We start from the raw sequence: 18,962 nt of genomic DNA on the forward strand, positions 1-18,962 counted from the left end.
TTGCATAATAATGCAAGGCTTTAAATGCAGTGTGCTGGATATCTAGTCTGACCTACATCTAACTTGTTTCTGATGTAGGCAGGTTCCTGTACACCACCAATGAGTCAGAACCCCAGAAAGACCACGCGGATTCCTGTCTGAGCTGGAACACTGTACGTTAGCCATCCTGTCCATAATCTATCTCATACCGTCTTGTGGCAGCTGTCAGTACCAGAGGCGCAATCCTGTCACAGTGGTACTCTGAGCCATGTTTGACATCGTGGATGAGCATGGTTTGCCGTTTGAAGTTGTGAGATGAAATAAAAACCTTCCCCTGTTCGGCAATCTGTGTCTCAAATCTCAGAGAACATTCTCAGAAAAACCCAAAGACTTAAATCTCGCTTCCATCTGATGTTGTTTCAGTTTTTGTCATTTCGATTTTACCGGTTTGGTTTATCCTTTTTCGGTCATTGGTAGCTCTGTGTTAACAAGTTTCAGAATCTTTCAAACCAGTGATTATTAGCATATGGGAAGCTGACGTTAAAGTCACCAGAAGAACTTCCTGACTAAACAAGACTGACACGATTACTTTCCAGGAAAATTGTGAGTATTTGAATCATTTGTAGATTTGTGGTGGACTTGAGCAAGCAAATTTCCGGTATAAATTCCTGTAACATTTGATGTTTAGAAGGTTTCTGGGTTAATGGAACAGCATTCACTTATGCAACCAAGACTATTATTTTGTTGGTTTATATTAGCATATTGTTTTTTTTAAAGTTAGTTTTTAATATATCAATGTCATCTAGTTTGAGGTTTTTAAATGTTTGCGCTTTAATATTGCTTCAAAGATAACTCCAACAATACAGACATAAACATATTGAGTAGATTTATTGGTAAACTAAACTAAACATAGTGATTGCAACACAAAGAATACAAAATGTCCACTCTTATTTATAATAGTAAAACTAATAAAAAAAAATCTTTCTATAAAAAAATAAAATAATAATCTTTCTAAAAAAAAAACCTTTTCACATTGCTAGTTAGTAAATCTTACAAATAAAATTATGAAAAAATTAATCAGTAAAAACACCAAGTGTGTGCCGGTATCTATATTCAGCTTTCTTTTAACTGAGATGATTGGTTCCTTAAACAGCTCTCCCTTGTATCAGCATATCAAGTAATAAAAATTGGTGTTCCCTGAAGTGGGTGAGTTGTGTACTTTGTGATTAGTCCATCTATTTCCATCAGTTCGGCCCATTCAGGCTGATTAGTGGACCAGTTTCAAGCATGATAAGGGGTAATTAGCCAAACACAGCAACTTCTTTTTTTTGGGAGGCACTTGCCTCCTCTGTCAAAATGTCTGATTCTGGTAATAGAAAGTAGGCCTAAGTCAATTGTATTGGAGTGGGTGTATCAATACATAATGATTTAATAACCATAACGGTTTTAATCGGTGAGTTTACAATGCTAACAACATGATAAAATGACAAGTTTCACAATTGCATTAATGGCCTGGAATCAATTTGATCTGCAATGTTCTTTGCTTTATTGATTTCTTTTTAATGTTTTTTTTTGGGGGGGGGTTCTTTCATTTTATTTGTTTTTTGAGATCAGAATCATTAGCTGTGATTTGTTGTTACAACTGTGGCTGACAAGTCATGCTGGGTGTGTGTGCTGCTTCTGGGGCATTAGCGCTCTTCAGGGGTTTAGTGTACTCTCTGTGCAGAAAGTTCATATTGTGACATCCATTTGTTCATAATGAGCCGCCCTTGACATTGAAATCTGGCCATGATATCCCTACTGGAAAATCCTATTTTAGATGCTAGGTGTGTTTGGAAACTAGTTTGGTAGTTGATTTCTAGCTGGTGCAAGCTAGTCATTAGCTACAGGGCTAATATGTTCCAAACCCCCCCCCCCTCAATAATTTTGAATCATTTTGTGAAGCAATTGGTTCAAAGCTTTGAAAAGGTTAATTTATCCTATCACTACTTACCTGTCAAAATGTTTTAGCTAGCTATCTAAATAATATCTGGTTTAATGGCACAAACATTCGTAGGTAACTCTATCGTCCCCATGAGTATGAAGCAGTGTTGCCAAGTCTGCGGTTTTCCTGTGGAATTGGGATACTTTTATACTGTTGACGCAGGTTGTTTTTTTTAGTCCACAGGTTGAAGTGATACTTCCGCTCCCCCAGAACGCAATTTTGACTGAGGTGACTGAGGCGATTGGGCTAGATTTGGGTACCAAATTGACTGGTTTTGTTACGCAAACCTGGCAACCCTGCTATGGAGATTTCTTTATGCAAGATTGAACATCAACATGAGTAATTTTACTTAGGAAGAATCTGAGGGATAAGTTATTATGCAATTTATTAATCACAATTGTGAAAATGGGAAATTTCTTTTTACATTTCATCAGAATTATTGCACTTTTGCATGTAAGCACAAGTCAACTCATATGCAGGGTTTATTTGACCTCATAATTTATTATATTTATCATATACATTCTACTCAATTTCTCAACTCAATTTCTACATTGTGGTAAAATCTTAAGAAGCTTCTCTTTAAAGGCAATTCCTAATATTAATTCCAATGATTTCAAATGATGTTCACGCTATTCTACTAAAACAACAAAAGGAGCAGAAGCTACCTAAGCAGAAGTCACAAACAATACAGTCAAGATTCATATTTGGATTTATTACAGTTTGTCACTGAGAAGGGTTGCCTGCAGATGTAGCTGCAGCACACTGCACAAACAGCCTTGTGAAGGAACACCTGAAGCAGAACATTGCAATGGAGATAATAAATGTCTCCAACATATGTTCATACATCCAACAACTAAACTCCAACATACATGTTCATCAGTGCTTTCAGATCATCATGCAGTGTAGCGAGAGCGCATGTGCATGGTGTCCAGCTTGGGGAGATTAATTAAAACACTTGGCAGAAAATTTATAGATTTAAGAGAAAAATTCTTAAATTCTTGACATCTAGAAATCCCTAGCATGAGAAAGCTCATGAAAGAAGTGTCAAATGAAAAACAATAAAATGTTTTCAGGATAAATAGAGCGTTGCAGGCATGATATATTTTTGTAGGTCAAAACCTGGAAATGAGTTTGCATTTTAGCACATCCGGTTCCATCATGCTGAAGTCAATGGGTTTTTTTAAAATGGGGTTTTTGGGTAAATGCCTGAAATAAGGTCTGCGATTAACACAAAATCAAGATATTTTCATGTTTTATTCTACAACATAAAATACATCAGGAATACCTCCTTGTGAAGCTTTTGAACATTAAACGTCATCTGTAATCCTGGACCACAAAACAAGTCTTAAGTCGCTGGGGTATATTTTTAGTAATAACCAAAAAATCATTGTATGGGTCAACATTATTGATTTTTCTTTTATGCCAAAAATCATTAGCATATTAAGTAAAGATCATGTTCCATGAAGATATTTTGTAAGTTTCCTGTAAACATATCAAAACTTAATTTTTGATTAGTAATATGCATCGCTAAGAACTTCATTTGGACAACTTTAAAGGCAATTTTCTCAGTATTTAGATTTTCAAATATCTCGGCCGAATATTGTCCTATCATAACAAACCACACATCAATGGAAAACTTATTTATTCAGCTTTCATATGATGTATAAAACTCAATAAAAAAAAGGACCCTTATGACTGGTTTTGTGGTCCAGGGTCACATACTGAACAGGATAGCTCATCTACTCACTAGTTGCTTTCACACCCTCATTGTGTTTATAATGGCACTCTTGCAAACGATTGTAACTCAAACTTACAGGGAAAACATTTTTAAATAAAGACTGAAAAAGTTGACAGCAGCTTAACACTGGTGACTGTGAAGTCATGTGACTGTAGTGTCAGCCTACGTTTAGCTATTTACTTCTGGCAATTGTATATTTAGGCTTTAAATATCATATACGTTTGTGAAGATTATCATGATGAACAAAACGTGACAGAATCATAAACTTTTGTTGATAACAACATTTTTCTTCCGCAGTCATCTGAAAAGCCCAAAATTTGCACTCCATTTCTTCTCATCACTCTATAAGAGAAATAATTGAAATGAAGGAGATTATATGTGATTTCTCTATAAAAGCTTCTCTTATTCTGTCCGCGCTCATTTGTGCTCTCTGTCAAGTGGACTCTAGGCGCTCTGCGGTGGAATTCACAAGAACAATTAGATGGCTGATTTGAGTCATGCATGTTCCATCAAATCTCTGACGCCATGCGATGCAACTCTGAGAGCCGCAGATCTCCGCTGGCCAAATTGAAACCCTGTGTCTTCAATCGAAAGATTAGAAAGGAAAGAAGCAAAAAATTAACAGTGCAACAGGAAATTTGCCCCAACGGCACTTGAAACCGATTGCAACAGTGGTTTGAAAATTCCCCTCTGATACACATCTCCTTAAACAATGATTGGTCTTATGATGGGTGGTTGAAACCAAGAGGACAAATTAAGGGAAATGTTATCTGATTCTACATCGTTCGGTCAATTGTACGATTGTTCACTATTGTCAGTGTGATCAAAGGCTGCATCTGTTCTGGTCGGTATGTGGTCTCAGCTGCCCACTGACACAGTAACCCAGGACTCTTCCTGCCTCTGCTCAATAGACAAAAACACAACCATCCCGATGCACAATTTGAGAACTAGCTTAGCGCAGAGCGGATTAATAGCTTTAGAGTTTATATCAGACATATTAATGCTTTAGCGTTTAGTACTTGTATATTTGACACAACACATCTCAGCAGTTGTTTGCCTTCAGGAATGCCTATCTAGTTTGTGAATTCAGCTTACATTACTGTGGCTTCCTATTCCGTGATGCCTTATTAATAATACAGAGAGATGAGATGAGATGTGATAAGATTTATGAGTCTGTTTCATTGAGCTGGGATACTGTATGGTTTCTGTATAATGGTTCTGCACTGTAATCAATTAGTGTCTGTAACTGGGGCATGAGTCAATGTGGGGGAAATACAGCGGTGTGATTTATAGACAGCAACCCTCCCTCAATAGTGTGCCAGAATACCGAAGGGACGGAGGGAGGGAGGATGGGTGGAGGGGGGACAGTGACTGACGTCAAGCCATCCTCAACACAGATGGCAGGAATGAACTCTCTGGGTCATTCTACTTTATATAGGGGAAGAAAAGGTCATAGGTTTGTGACATTTGTGTGCACATATTTTATATTTGATCAAGGGAGTTGATTGGGTGCAATTTTCTGTATTTTTTATTTATTTATTTTTTTAATCCATGCATCCATCCATCCATCCAAAGGGGGAAAAAAATGCATTTTGCATAATGGCAAATTGTTACAACATAATGTAAAAAGAAAAATCATTCTGTCAAGACAATGATTTTTGTTCCTTAAAATTAGCATGAATTAAAAATTATTTAAAGATGATTTATAGGCTACTTACACTCGTATCTAACAAATGTATGTTACAATGTATTGTCAGTGTGTATCACCAGTGCAACAAGATATTCAGTAAGAAAAATATGTAGTTTACTCTGCATAAAACAATGCATAAATTGCTATTTGACGGTTGGTTAACATTACCGATAGGAACATAAATTTGAACTGAGCAAAAACAAATATCCCAAGAGGCTCTTTAAAATCTGTGCGTCATGATACACTAACCATATATGCTTTCACTTAATTTGACACAGGTTTCCCGCTCTGTCAAATCTATGTGATATATGAGTTGGGCCAGGAGTGTATCCCAGAGAGTTACAACTGGCAGGCTGCCTTACATAACACAAGCATTCATCAATAAGACAGAGACCCCACTGCGTGTTATATAACAATTTATTTATTTCACAAAGCTGGGCTTGTTCTGGGGAAAGGGAGTAGTCTGTAGTGGCCAGGGTCACATGGGTGACCAACTCAATAAAAATACGACCTCAGTGTTCCTCAGAATGCATTCATCTGACAGGTACACTGACTTTCATTGGTTTCAGACATTAATTTTTACATCCACATTTTTTTTTCAGTGTCTGCAGAGGTCCTGAGTCAACATGATATCAAAATGTACATTTTTCACAATAAATTCCAAATAGATATAATCAGTTTTTCTCACAACTGCAAATGTATAGCTCACAATTCCATCTTTTCTTCTCAGAATTGTGATGAAAATGTCTAGATATAATCTCAGAATTGCAAGAAAAATATGAATTGCGAGATATAAACTCATAACTGCAAGACAAATTCTGAATTGTGAGATATAAACTCAGAATTGCAAGATATAAACTCAAAATTGCGAGAAAAAATTCAGAAATGCGAGACTTAAGCCCAGAGTTTCATGATATAAACTCGGAATTATGAGAAAAATGTCAATTGCGAGAAAAAAGTCAGAATTGCGAGATATAAACACTCAACAACAAATAGACTCAGAATTTTTTTTTTTGGTCGCAATTCCCAGTTTACATTTTGCAATTCCGACTTTTTTCTCAGAATTCTCATTTTATATGTTGTGATTGTGATTTTTTTTTCTGAGAATTGTGAGGAAAAAGTGAGAACTGTGAGATCTAAACTCACAAAAAAAATATTTAAAAATATAAAAAATAAAAAAAAATGTCTGAACTGGGAGATTAAGTCACAATTACTTTTTTGTTTAATGTTTTTATCCAGTGGCGGAAACAAGCTTCCATAGATTATAGAGGTAAAACGGGTTGGAAACTAGTTTTGTGTAAACATTCTCCTATTCTATGTCATACAACTTACAAATCAAACATACTGCACAAGAGTATGACATTAAGCCTTCCGCTCATGTGCAGCGTTTTGGAAAATCATTATAATTACAGGTGCATTAAAATCAGGAAATATGTGGGTCTGAGAAAAGCTGATCTCTGGAGGGTGAAAGGGAGCCAGTGGGGTCAGATTTCCTCAGCGCTCATGAGAAAACATGAGTCTGGTTTAACCGTGAGACCCCTGTCGTTCTCCACTCACACATTCGCTCATGGCCTCAGGACATGTTTCTGATACATGTTGCCAATGCATTTCTGATACACTCAACAAAGCGTCGCAAGCATAATGTTCTGGTTTCTAGGTTTCTGTTTTGTCTGATACTTACGTCAAGCGACAGTGTTAGTTTAGACATCCAAGCATGGGTTGTGTTACGAAAGCGGAAATGATAAAGCGAGACTGGCATGGTCTGGCACAGGTTGTATTTCTCAACCCTTCCAGCTGTCATCGTTAGTCTCCGACAGAGGTGAAATGTTGCAGAATAATCAACTATCATAAATATACTCCAATTGCCAATTTGCTCTAAAGTAATTATATAAATGGTATTAGCTCTAAAAGCATCACCGCTTGACTGATGTAATGCTGAACTGGAAGAAATGCAGAAATGAGATCAAGTATACTTTTTGAATATTTATGGAACTTTCCATTTTATTTTCTATTTATTTTACATTTATAGCTACAAATTATTTTAAAACTCACAATTTAATTTGACTGTCATATGGACAAATAAACATTTACTTCAACTTTAGCTTCAACATTTTAATTTTACTGTGAGATGCAGAACTAAGAATCAAATAACTAAGTATCTGAAATTAAGTGAGGTTTTTCTAATAAAGTGCAGATGTAATGTGCAAGCAACGGCTCCACCGTAACAGAAATAGCAATGTACAGTGAGACATTTAAGATTATTTACAAGGCATTACTTTTACTAATAATTGGAATGGAATTTAAAAATATATATATTGATGTGGGTCCGTGTAACGCTTCACAATTCAATTTTCAGACCATATGGAGCAAATGCAAAAATGAAACCAAACATAATTTTTTTCAGCTACTTCATAAATTAACAATTGCCATTTTCTTTCCTTTTTTCAGTTTTACTTTTGCTAAATTGTGACTTCAGAAATGATCTTTTGAATAAATAAAATCTAAACAATTTTCTATTTTTCCATTTTTTTTAATCTTACAATTTGCGCTGTGGACTGTATGTATCCTACTAAAACAGTGACACTGGAGGATACACCTTATTAAAAATAAACATATAGGCTACTATTTACAAACAAGCAGAATAGCCCAGAATATGAAAGCAAATTGTGCTAAATTGCACGTTAAGTGTTTTGCGCCCCACTGAAAACCTAAAGAAAATACATGGCTCAATGGATGAAGACAGTGGTATAAATTAAAAAGCCCAAACTCTGTATATTCATTAATGGAGTGTCTATTTACACTAAGTGCAAATAGCTCGCCTTATTTGCAGAGGCTATTTACACTAGCTCTGCCCACAAACGTGTGATAGGGGTGGTCAACAATATAAAAAACAGCAGAAATATTCCGGCGTAGATGTTAAAGTGTGTACCGTAGTCTTTTTTGATGCGATCGACCAGAGTTCGAATCTGCCTTTTGCCTAACGTTTTTTCTCCCTTTTCAAATCTCACGTCACATCGGAAAGGCATTTATTTTCAATAAAAATTAAGGAAATAATCAAAAAGTTGAAAATAAAGTATCGGGTAGGGTTAGGGTAGGTGTAGGGAGAGCTTTATTGTCCCAGTAAGGTGGCATCCATTTAATAATTTGAATTAAAATGGTAATTTACACTCAATACGTTATTACTACATACTGTTTTATAATGTACTATAATACTGAGGGGCGGATAATTGCCACTATTTGCAATAAGTAGTATAAATAGCAAAAAATCCTGCTATTTTAACATAGTGTAAATAGAATATATTGCTATCTGCACTTAGTGTAAATAGCATATTGTTAAAAATACTGCTATTTTCACTTAGTGTAAATAGAATTAATTGCTATTTGCACTTAGTGTAAATAGCATCCATCACTATTTGCACTTAGTGTAAATAGCCTCTATCGCTATTTGCACTTAGTGTAAATAGCATCTATCGCTAAGAAAATATGCTATTTTCATTTAGTGTAAATAGCATCTATTGCTATTTGCACTTAGTGTAGCCTCTATCGCCATTTACACTTAGTGCAAATAGCCGCTGCCATTTATTAATACAATGTAAATAAAGTATAGGTTACTAGGTACAGGAAAGCAGATGAGAATATGAACGCGACACGCTAAACTCTTATCATCCCATAGGCTTAATGGAAGAGGATGGTGTAAAAGTATGGCCAAATTCGGTAGGCTATACACCTTATTAATGTTGCAGTCAGGCATAAGCAGATCGTAGAAAACTATAGAAATAAGATGGTACGAAGACCTCAAGACCTCTGAGTTGGGACAGGCCAGATGACCTTTTAAGAGGTAGTATTTGCTTTATCTAAAAAATGGAATAGTTCTCACAACAACAAAAAATGTGCGGTTAGTGTCATGCTTGAAAAAAAAGGCCTTGGACATAAAAAGTGTATTGTATTTAGAGTGGACACACAGAAACTGCTCCACTACGCTAGCAGAGCATCTAGCTGAACATGAACGAGTTTGACACGATTTATTGAATCAGCAGTAAAATCGCTCGATATACCTTCCTTTGTGTGCGTCGTACTTTGCTGTGGCTTTTCCCCATCAAATCCTGCCACACATTTGTGCAGTAATCTTTCTAAGAGCAGGATTGTGTCTGTGACAGATCTTGGAGATGCATTCTCTCTCTCTGTGCGACCGGTCTAAGAAATGTAATCTCTCCGCCGAAACTAGGCCATGGCGTGATTTCACATTTGTTAGCACAGGGCCTGTTAAAAAGAGCATCCATTTATTATGCTGTCCCTCAGGCTCTTGTGTTCTAACAGATCACCTTTAGAGCTCATCTACTCCCCTTCAAAGTACATATTTCATGACTAATTGTTTTAGGGCTCACATCATATTGAGGGATCCTTTATCCATATATTGTTTGGGATGCTTTCAATAATGGATGGCATAATGCATTCAAATGCTGTCAGACCGAAGAACAAGGTATAATGCAAGGATATGAAAAATGACTGGTAGGGTTTTTTTTTGTTGCTATGGTTAACTGTGAGCTATCCTGTTGCTAGGGTGTTCTGTGTGGTTTTCAGGGTATTGCTATGGTGTTGCTAGGGTGTTTTAATGGAGAGTTTCTATAGAGTTGTTTTGTGGTTGCTTGGGAGGTTCTTTAGTGTTGCTATGCAGTTCCCAAGGTATTCTGAGTGGTTCTTAGGGAGTTGCCATGTTGTTGCTAGGGTGTTATGAGTAGTTGCTATGGTGTTGTAATGCAATTGCTAAATGGAATGTTCTGATTGGTTCTTAAGTTGTTGCATGAGTGTTCTGAGTGGTTCTTAGGGTGTTGCTATGTTGTTGCTAGGGTGCTCTGTGTGGTTCTTAGCATGGTGCTAGGGTGTTTGGAGTAATTGCTATGGTGTTGTTATGTAATTGCTAAATGAGACATTCCGATTGGTTCTTAAGTTGTTGATGAAGTGTTCTGGGTGGTTCTTAGGTGTTGCTATGTTGTTGCTAGGGTGCTATGCGTGGTTCTTAGGATGTTGCTACGGTGAGAACTACTAAGAACTACTGTTTTGAATAGTTGCTATGGTGTCACTGTGCAATTGCTAAATGGGATATTCCGATTGGTTCTTAAGTTGTTGCTGGAGTGTTCTAAGTTGTTCTTAGGGTGTTTCTATGTTGTTGCTAGAGAGCTCTGTATGGTTCTTAGGGTGTTGCTATGGTGTTTTGTTCTTTTAGTTGTTGCTAGAGTGTTCTAGGTGGTTCTTAAAGAGTTGCTATGTTGTTGCTAGGGTGTTCTATGTGGTTCTTAGGGTGTTGCTAGGGTGTTTTGAGTAGTTACTATGGTGTTTTTATGCAATTGCTAAATGGGATGCTCTGATTGGTTCTTAAGTTGTTGTTGGAGTGTTCTAAGTGGTTCTTAGGGTGTTTCTGTGTTGTTGCTAGAGTGCTCTGTGTGGTTCTTAGGGTGTTGCTATGGTGTTTTGAGCTAAATGTGTGTTCTTATTGGTTCTTAAGTTGTTGCTTGAGGGTTTCTAAGTGGTTCTTAGGGTGTTGCTATGGTATTACTAGGGTGTTTTGAGTAGTTGCTATGGTGTTGCTATGCAATTGCTAAATAGGGTGATTGGTTCTTAAGTTGTTGCTTAAGTGTTCTGAGTGGTTGCTATGGTGTTTCTATGCAATTGCTATGGTGTTCTGAGCTGTTTTTACGGTCTTGCTATGAGGTTGCTTGGATGTTCTGGATAGTTTCTATGGCATTGTTCTGCTTTTGTTCTGCTCAGGGTGTTGCTATGCAATTGTGAAGGTGTTCTATGAGGTTCTGTCTCTTGAGTGTTCCGAGTAGTTGTTAGGCTCTTTCTGAGTGATTGTTACTATGCAGTTACTAAGGTGGTCTGAGTGGTTGCTGTGCTGTTGCTAGGGTGTTCTGGGTTGTTCTTGCGGGTTGTTGCTGTACCTTTGCTATTAAACTGCATGTTTTATTTCTCAGGCAAATGTAAACATATGCTCAGTAAAATTCTCCTCACATTGTTGCTCCATCATGACAGTTGTTGACTGTGTGGTAAAAGATGGTTTGAATTACTGTCCATTATTGTGGCCCTTTCACAACACACTGACGCACAAAATCGAGCTTGCATGGCTAGCATTTGTGTTCACAAGCAGGTGCTTCTCTCCAGCTTGTCTGAGCCAGTTATTTTCCACCATGACAGTAAATAAACAGTCCACCTGCTATCAGTTAGCTCAGTGGTTGAGGCTTGGGGAAAGGGAGAGTAGAATGGGCGGTACCTTTTGCTTCAGGGAAGGACATTCATCTCACATCTGTTTCCATTTCACACCCTGCCTGCCTCTGCTTGTGTGTGTGTGGATGTGTCTGTTTGAGAACAAATGTATGTGGGCTTTGTGTGGTGGATCACCCTCTTGGCAGACCTGAATCTATGGTCAAAGAGAGATGCCGGTGACTAGGGAGCGCATGATGGGACAGGCTTACTATGGAGAAGGTTAGATTTTTGATACAAACCATGATCTAAGGTGTGTGTGTGCGTGTACTGGTATATATGGTTTATGAGGACACAAATCAGTATAATGACATGGGTACTACAACGTAAACATGGTTTATGAGGACACTTCCTGTGTCACTGTAAAACAAAAGGCTTAAAAAAACATACAAAACGGTGTTTTATTAAAATCAAAAATAGCCAGTAATTTTCTGTAAGGGGTAGGTTTAGGTGTAGGGTTGGTGTTGGATGATAGAAAATACATTTTGTACAGTATAAAAACCATTACGCCTATGGAGAGTCCCCGTAAACCACAAATGTAAGTATGTGTGTGTGTGTTTTTGAGAAAGCAGAAGTGTGTAGCAGAAGTATATTGTAGAGCTAACAGAGACTGACTGTGCTAATAACCATGTCTATTCATGCTTTGCCTGAGTTTACGCTGCTTTTTTTAAATTAATTTTTTTAAATTGTGGGCGCAAGAAAGCAATTGATGTGATTTTTCTTGTGTTTGTGACAAGTTTACACATGTACATTTGTTTATTCTGCATGTGCAATTCAAGTGTTTTTGTTGAAAAGATTTATGTTGTGTTCAGAATACTAAATCTAAGCCAACACTAAATCAACCTATTAACTTTCAAAATGCTGCCAAAAAAAGGTTTGTCTTAATTTGTTTTTCTCACATCACCAAGGTCAGTGTAGCCAGTAGCCAAATAGCTACTTACAATAGGCATTGTTTTAGGGGTTCTTCTGTAGGTAATATAGCATTTTTCTTAAATATTATTCCAGGTAACATAAATATAATTCAAGTTGCAGTAATAATAGCAAATAAAGATAGATTTGAAAAGAAACGTTATCATTGGGATGCATCTAGGAGCTCTTGATGGCAATCTTGACCTTCAGCCTACATGCCCAGGTCAAAATGCTTCCTCAAAAGTGGGTGTCAGCAGTGTTTCATTCAGTGACTCCATCCTGGTATGAAACACTCACTTCTCACAATTCAATCAATTACAGAAAAACTCAAGTCCTAAGTCCTAGTTTTTTCTCATTGTATATTCTGTTTCAGAAATACGTAACATTACAGAGGTAAAACTGGGTTATGAATGCATGTATTATGTTGACTTTGAAGTTAAGAACTGTGAAGTGATTAATATTTAATTTTGTGAAACATCGTCCAGTTCAGAAGGTTTACGAAGGTTTAAGATCTCTAAGACAGAAACTTTCTTCTTAGAATTCTCAGTTTTACATTCCCTCCTCTCTGTTTCATGATTATTAACGTCTCGTTTTTTGTTTTTTTTACCTGCAGGAACATGGGCCTTTAGCTGCCTCACTGGCTTATGCAAGCAAGACGATCTAGTACACAGACACCAAAAAACAGTCTACGAGAACTAAGGTCTGACATTCCATCGGATGGAAAGTGTCTGAAGAAAATTAATGAAGGGAGGAATTGACAACAGATGAATCAGTCACAGAATTACAGGGAAGCACATTGGACGTCATGAGGGAGGAGAGTGAAGGAATTTTACGGTTTCGACTTTCTCTCGATGAACACTGACAAGTCAACTTAAAGTCTGCCGTGCTCAGGGGAGAGAGTCCCCTGATATGAACCTCAAGTGAAGGCAAACACGCCCTTATGACAGGGCCTGAGTGGGTCTTCCACCATGTCATGGTAGCACTGAATGCCAAAACATCAACCCTTTAAAAAAGTTACTCAAAAACTGTAGACTTGGACAATGCATGTTGTCTAACACCAATCTGAAACTGGTTTCCAGCAATAGCTTCCTCTAGTATCAGCTCAACTGTATCACCATATCTTTTTACATTGCATACATTTACCGTCCACTCTCCCACTTCCTGGGATTACCAGCTCAAGTCCAGGTGCAGTCAACCATGGGGTGTCGGCAGAGTTCAGAGGAGAAGGAGGCCGCCCGGCGCTCACGTCGCATCGATCGACACCTCCGCTCAGAAAGCCAGCGCCAGCGGCGTGAGATCAAACTCCTGCTGCTTGGCACCAGCAACTCTGGCAAGAGCACCATTGTGAAGCAGATGAAGATCATCCACAGTGGAGGCTTCAACCTGGAGGCCTGCAAGGAATACAAGCCCCTCATCCTCTACAATGCCATTGACTCACTCACCCGCATCATCCGTGCCCTCGCCACCTTGAAGATCGACTTCCACAACCCTGATCGGGCTTACGACGCAGTGCAACTCTTTGCCCTCACCGGGCCTGCCGAGAGCAAGGGTGAGATCACGCCAGAGCTCCTGGGGGTGATGAAGCGCTTGTGGGCCGATCCAGGGGTCCAGGAGTGTTTCTGCCGCTCCAATGAATATCACCTAGAGGATAATACAGCCTATTATCTAAACGACCTGGACCGCATTTCTGCGCCAGAGTACATCCCAACCGTTGAGGACATTCTGCGCTCACGTGACATGACCACTGGCATTGTTGAGAACAAATTCACCTTCAAGGAGCTCACCTTCAAAATGGTGGACGTGGGCGGCCAGCGTTCAGAAAGGAAGAAGTGGATCCACTGTTTTGAGGGTGTGACTGCCATTATATTCTGTGTGGAGCTCAGCGGCTATGACCTCAAGCTTTATGAAGACAACCAGACGGTAAGGAGAGCCCAATTTTGTATTCGGGCCTTTGATGCAAACAGACACAGACACATTAACCCAATGTTATCTGCACTAGGCTATGCACATCTCTACAGTAAATTCTTCCCATCCATGGCACTGACAAACAAACTGCTTTTATCATCTTGCTTCCACATTTCCTGCATTACACAAACTTTCAGTTACATTCAAGCTGTTCAAAGACCTAACAGTACCCTGCTAAAAGACCAACATAGCTTGTTGTGTTTTAAACTCTGATGTTCCCAGGAGATTTGGACTAAATTAACCATCAAGACTACATTGGGCACCTAAATTCATCAGAAAGATAATGCTGCTTGAGCAGTGTTGCGTTGCCTTAGAACGACATAACGCTGCCTAACTACCATAGTATAATGCATCGTTGAAGAAATTAACTAACCAGCCATGACTGTTTTCAAAAACTGCAATAACTTTGTCGCACATCCATAATTCCAAACATGCTAACAAGAAACAATGCTTCTTATCACAGGTTGAGAGCTGTACTGTTGTTCCAGCCACACAACTTTGCAGTGCTGGCAGTGCTGATAGCCTCGTGGGCAGCATGCAGACATAGAGTATAGTTTGATTTCCGGCTCAAGGTCCTTTGCCCGATCCCATTCCCTTTTCTCTGCCCTGTGCTTTCCTGTCTGGTCTATACTGTCTGAAAATATAAATTTGCAGTGCTGTTTGTGAATGTTCATTGGAACTATTGTTCCGGGAAAAACATGAAATCTTATAACTATGTTGGTAATGATGGAACTTGTGACCATAGTTGGCTAACGACACATTTGGGTAATGCACCCCAGACTGGGTGACCAGCAAATTAGCTAAGGCTTTTTTTAAGCAGAGTGGACAACCACTGAAATTCATGCTAGCATAAGCTGGTCTTACAGCAGGCTTCCCGTCAATTAATAGCAAATGATATTTACAGAGTAAACCCGATTATATTTGCCTTCAACGTTAATTACAGGTGTGCTTGTGTTAAGACTCGGAATGAACTTTTCTAAATGACCGTCTAACCGCATACATTCTCTCTCCATGTGGTAAAGTAAATTGCTTATCAATGAGTTCAAAGACTGCATACCTGTGTGCGCTATGCTAAACCTTTCCCCTCGACTCACAATAAGAACTTCCAAGTAGTGCATTAGCCTGGAATATCAATTAACGTTGGGAAGTTAAAAATAAAAGTGTTCTGCGAGTCTTGGGGGGAGGGAAAGGGGGATGTACAAGAGTGATAATTGAGTTCACAGTGCAAGGTGTCAGGGTGTACCCGCGAGAATTATCAGATTTAGTGCTGGGGTAAATCTCTGATGTGATGGGGGTCAGAGAAAGTTTTGCGTGTCTTCTGCTAGAAAGTTTGAAAGAAAAAAGAAGTAACAAGTCAACGAGGAAGTGAGGAAACTGAAGGGAGGAACTAGCGTCTCGCTAGGGGAGTGGTGAAAAGAGAATTTATTGAAGGGGGAAGGGTGGACCTCCTCCAACTGTTTTGCGGATTTGCGGTCTTATCTGGTTGAAAACCATTGCAGCAGTCAGAGATAGCCTGAGGTTATCTTCAAATATAATTTATTAGCCTCAGTTTCACATGTTTATAAGGTGTGTTGATGATTTTCATGATAGATTCGGATGAAATTGCCTTTAAATTCAACAAATGGATTGTATTTTCTTAACACAAGTTCCTGGTTTTACAGTATTGCAAATGATTCATCTATTAGCTTTAGGGTTAGAATATCTTGAGTATACTGTTACATAAATATGTTATGTTACGGAAGTAAAATAGCTGGCTAACGTCATGTAATGTTGATTTTAAAAGATACAGTGAATAAATATGATAAATATGATCAGGTTTTTTTCCTTGTGCATAAGAAAGATGTTTTTGCTGTTTTGTCATCCTTGACCATCCAGGAAAGGCTCATGGTAAATCTGGGCTACACAGGGACTCGCAAGTTTCGTAAACATATGCTAACAGCTAGATGAGTGTGTATTTGAGCTCCAGGGTCTGGGGTGAGCCTCTGAATTAGATTACTCAATAAGCATTTGTCTCTGAACTGGCCCACATGCGTTGCCGCTTGCGTGCTGCCAATCTGCTCTGGTTCTGCCGGTACAGAGCAGAATTTCTAAAATGACACTCTGCACATTCACTCACTCGCATGCATCGGATGAGGCAAAGGGGATCGGTCACCAAATGATTGAGTCAGAGTGGCAGAGAAGGGTTTTAAGCAATGCTCCGTGGTCTTGAGAAAGTCTGTCTGAATGGACTGTCAGCCACAGGGAGAGACATGAGTATTAGAAGAGAAATAGAGTGACGGTGATCTGAAGTATGTAGTCAATTAATAGCAAATGATATTTACAGAGTAAACCCGATTATATTTGCCTTCAACGTTAATTACAGGTGTGCTTGTGTTAAGACTCGGAATGAACTTTTCTAAATGACCGTCTAACCGCATACATTCTCTCTCCATGTGGTAAAGTAAATTGCTTATCAATGAGTTCAAAGACTGCATACCTGTGTGCGCTATGCTAAACCTTTCCCCTCGACTCACAATAAGAACTTCCAAGTAGTGCATTAGCCTGGAATATCAATTAACGTTGGGAAGTTAAAAATAAAAGTGTTCTGCGAGTCTTGGGGGGAGGGAAAGGGGGATGTACAAGAGTGATAATTGAGTTCACAGTGCAAGGTGTCAGGGTGTACCCGCGAGAATTATCAGATTTAGTGCTGGGGTAAATCTCTGATGTGATGGGGGTCAGAGAAAGTTTTGCGTGTCTTCTGCTAGAAAGTTTGAAAGAAAAAAGAAGTAACAAGTCAACGAGGAAGTGAGGAAACTGAAGGGAGGAACTAGCGTCTCGCTAGGGGAGTGGTGAAAAGAGAATTTATTGAAGGGGGAAGGGTGGACCTCCTCCAACTGTTTTGCGGATTTGCGGTCTTATCTGGTTGAAAACCATTGCAGCAGTCAGAGATAGCCTGAGGTTATCTTCAAATATAATTTATTAGCCTCAGTTTCACATGTTTATAAGGTGTGTTGATGATTTTCATGATAGATTCGGATGAAATTGCCTTTAAATTCAACAAATGGATTGTATTTTCTTAACACAAGTTCCTGGTTTTACAGTATTGCAAATGATTCATCTATTAGCTTTAGGGTTAGAATATCTTGAGTATACTGTTACATAAATATGTTATGTTACGGAAGTAAAATAGCTGGCTAACGTCATGTAATGTTGATTTTAAAAGATACAGTGAATAAATATGATAAATATGATCAGGTTTTTTTCCTTGTGCATAAGAAAGATGTTTTTGCTGTTTTGTCATCCTTGACCATCCAGGAAAGGCTCATGGTAAATCTGGGCTACACAGGGACTCGCAAGTTTCGTAAACATATGCTAACAGCTAGATGAGTGTGTATTTGAGCTCCAGGGTCTGGGGTGAGCCTCTGAATTAGATTACTCAATAAGCATTTGTCTCTGAACTGGCCCACATGCGTTGCCGCTTGCGTGCTGCCAATCTGCTCTGGTTCTGCCGGTACAGAGCAGAATTTCTAAAATGACACTCTGCACATTCACTCACTCGCATGCATCGGATGAGGCAAAGGGGATCGGTCACCAAATGATTGAGTCAGAGTGGCAGAGAAGGGTTTTAAGCAATGCTCCGTGGTCTTGAGAAAGTCTGTCTGAATGGACTGTCAGCCACAGGGAGAGACATGAGTATTAGAAGAGAAATAGAGTGACGGTGATCTGAAGTATGTAGTTAATAACAGGAAATCTTGGAGACTTGTGTGCTAAATATAGACAATGTTGACTAAGATGGCAGGGTCGGGCAAGAGACACTAAAAGCTTTTGTGCTGCAGTAATGTGTCTAGACAACCACTTTTGATCAAAGTCATTAAAAAGGAAAACAGTACTATATTAAAATATCTGATTAAATGAACAGCTGTTTTCGCAGCATATTAAACCATTATATAGCTACAGGCAGAAGCGTCATGCTCACTCAAAAAGATTTTTAAGCCAAGTGGATTTTGAATGGAACAAATAAATGAGTCACAACTGCTGAATATTTATGAAGTAAGGTCAACTAGATCATCTAGATTTTTTTTATTGTATTTTATGAAAATAATTAAAATTTTAGGCTTTAATTAGCATGCTAACCGTGTTTTGTGTCATAGCTGTTAGGCAATTTGCATGGCAAAACCCTCTGGGTTTTTTGTGTTTTGTTTTTTAAATTCATCCCCTTTAAAAGACCTCCCCTACAGCAACACGTTGCTCACAGAAGGGTGTCTTTGGCTGTTTTTTGCATCCCAATAGGTTTTTGAGTATCCTGTTGCATTTGGTATCAATAACATTTTTAAAAAATAAATTAATACTTAATAAGAATTAACAATTAACAGTAAATACATTTATAAGGTTACAAAAAATATCGGTTTCAAATACACACTGTCCTGAAAAAAAAAACAGTTTCCACAAACATATTAAGC

General features: G+C 38.4%; 1 protein-coding gene across 3 annotated transcripts in view; it reads left to right on the top strand.

Moving 5' to 3' along the window:
- The window catches only part of LOC107555529 (guanine nucleotide-binding protein G(z) subunit alpha), a 49,116-nt gene that overhangs the window by 15,492 nt on the left and 14,662 nt on the right, over nucleotides 1-18,962 (top strand). The window contains exons 1-2 of one of the 3 annotated variants that reach the window (XM_016238356.1): nucleotides 434-582; nucleotides 13,172-14,478. In XM_016238356.1, coding sequence (XP_016093842.1) covers nucleotides 13,756-14,478 — 723 coding nt within the window. In that variant the 5' untranslated portion in view covers nucleotides 434-582; nucleotides 13,172-13,755. Of the gene's footprint in view, nucleotides 1-433; nucleotides 583-11,731; nucleotides 11,872-13,171; nucleotides 14,479-18,962 lie in introns of those variants that run through there. The other 2 variants (XM_016238355.1, XM_016238354.1) reach the window with 2 other exon arrangements.

This window comes from Sinocyclocheilus grahami, unplaced genomic scaffold, assembly GCF_001515645.1.
Source record: "Sinocyclocheilus grahami isolate Dianchi unplaced genomic scaffold, SAMN03320097.WGS_v1.1 scaffold536.1, whole genome shotgun sequence".
NCBI lineage: Eukaryota > Metazoa > Chordata > Actinopteri > Cypriniformes > Cyprinidae > Sinocyclocheilus > Sinocyclocheilus grahami.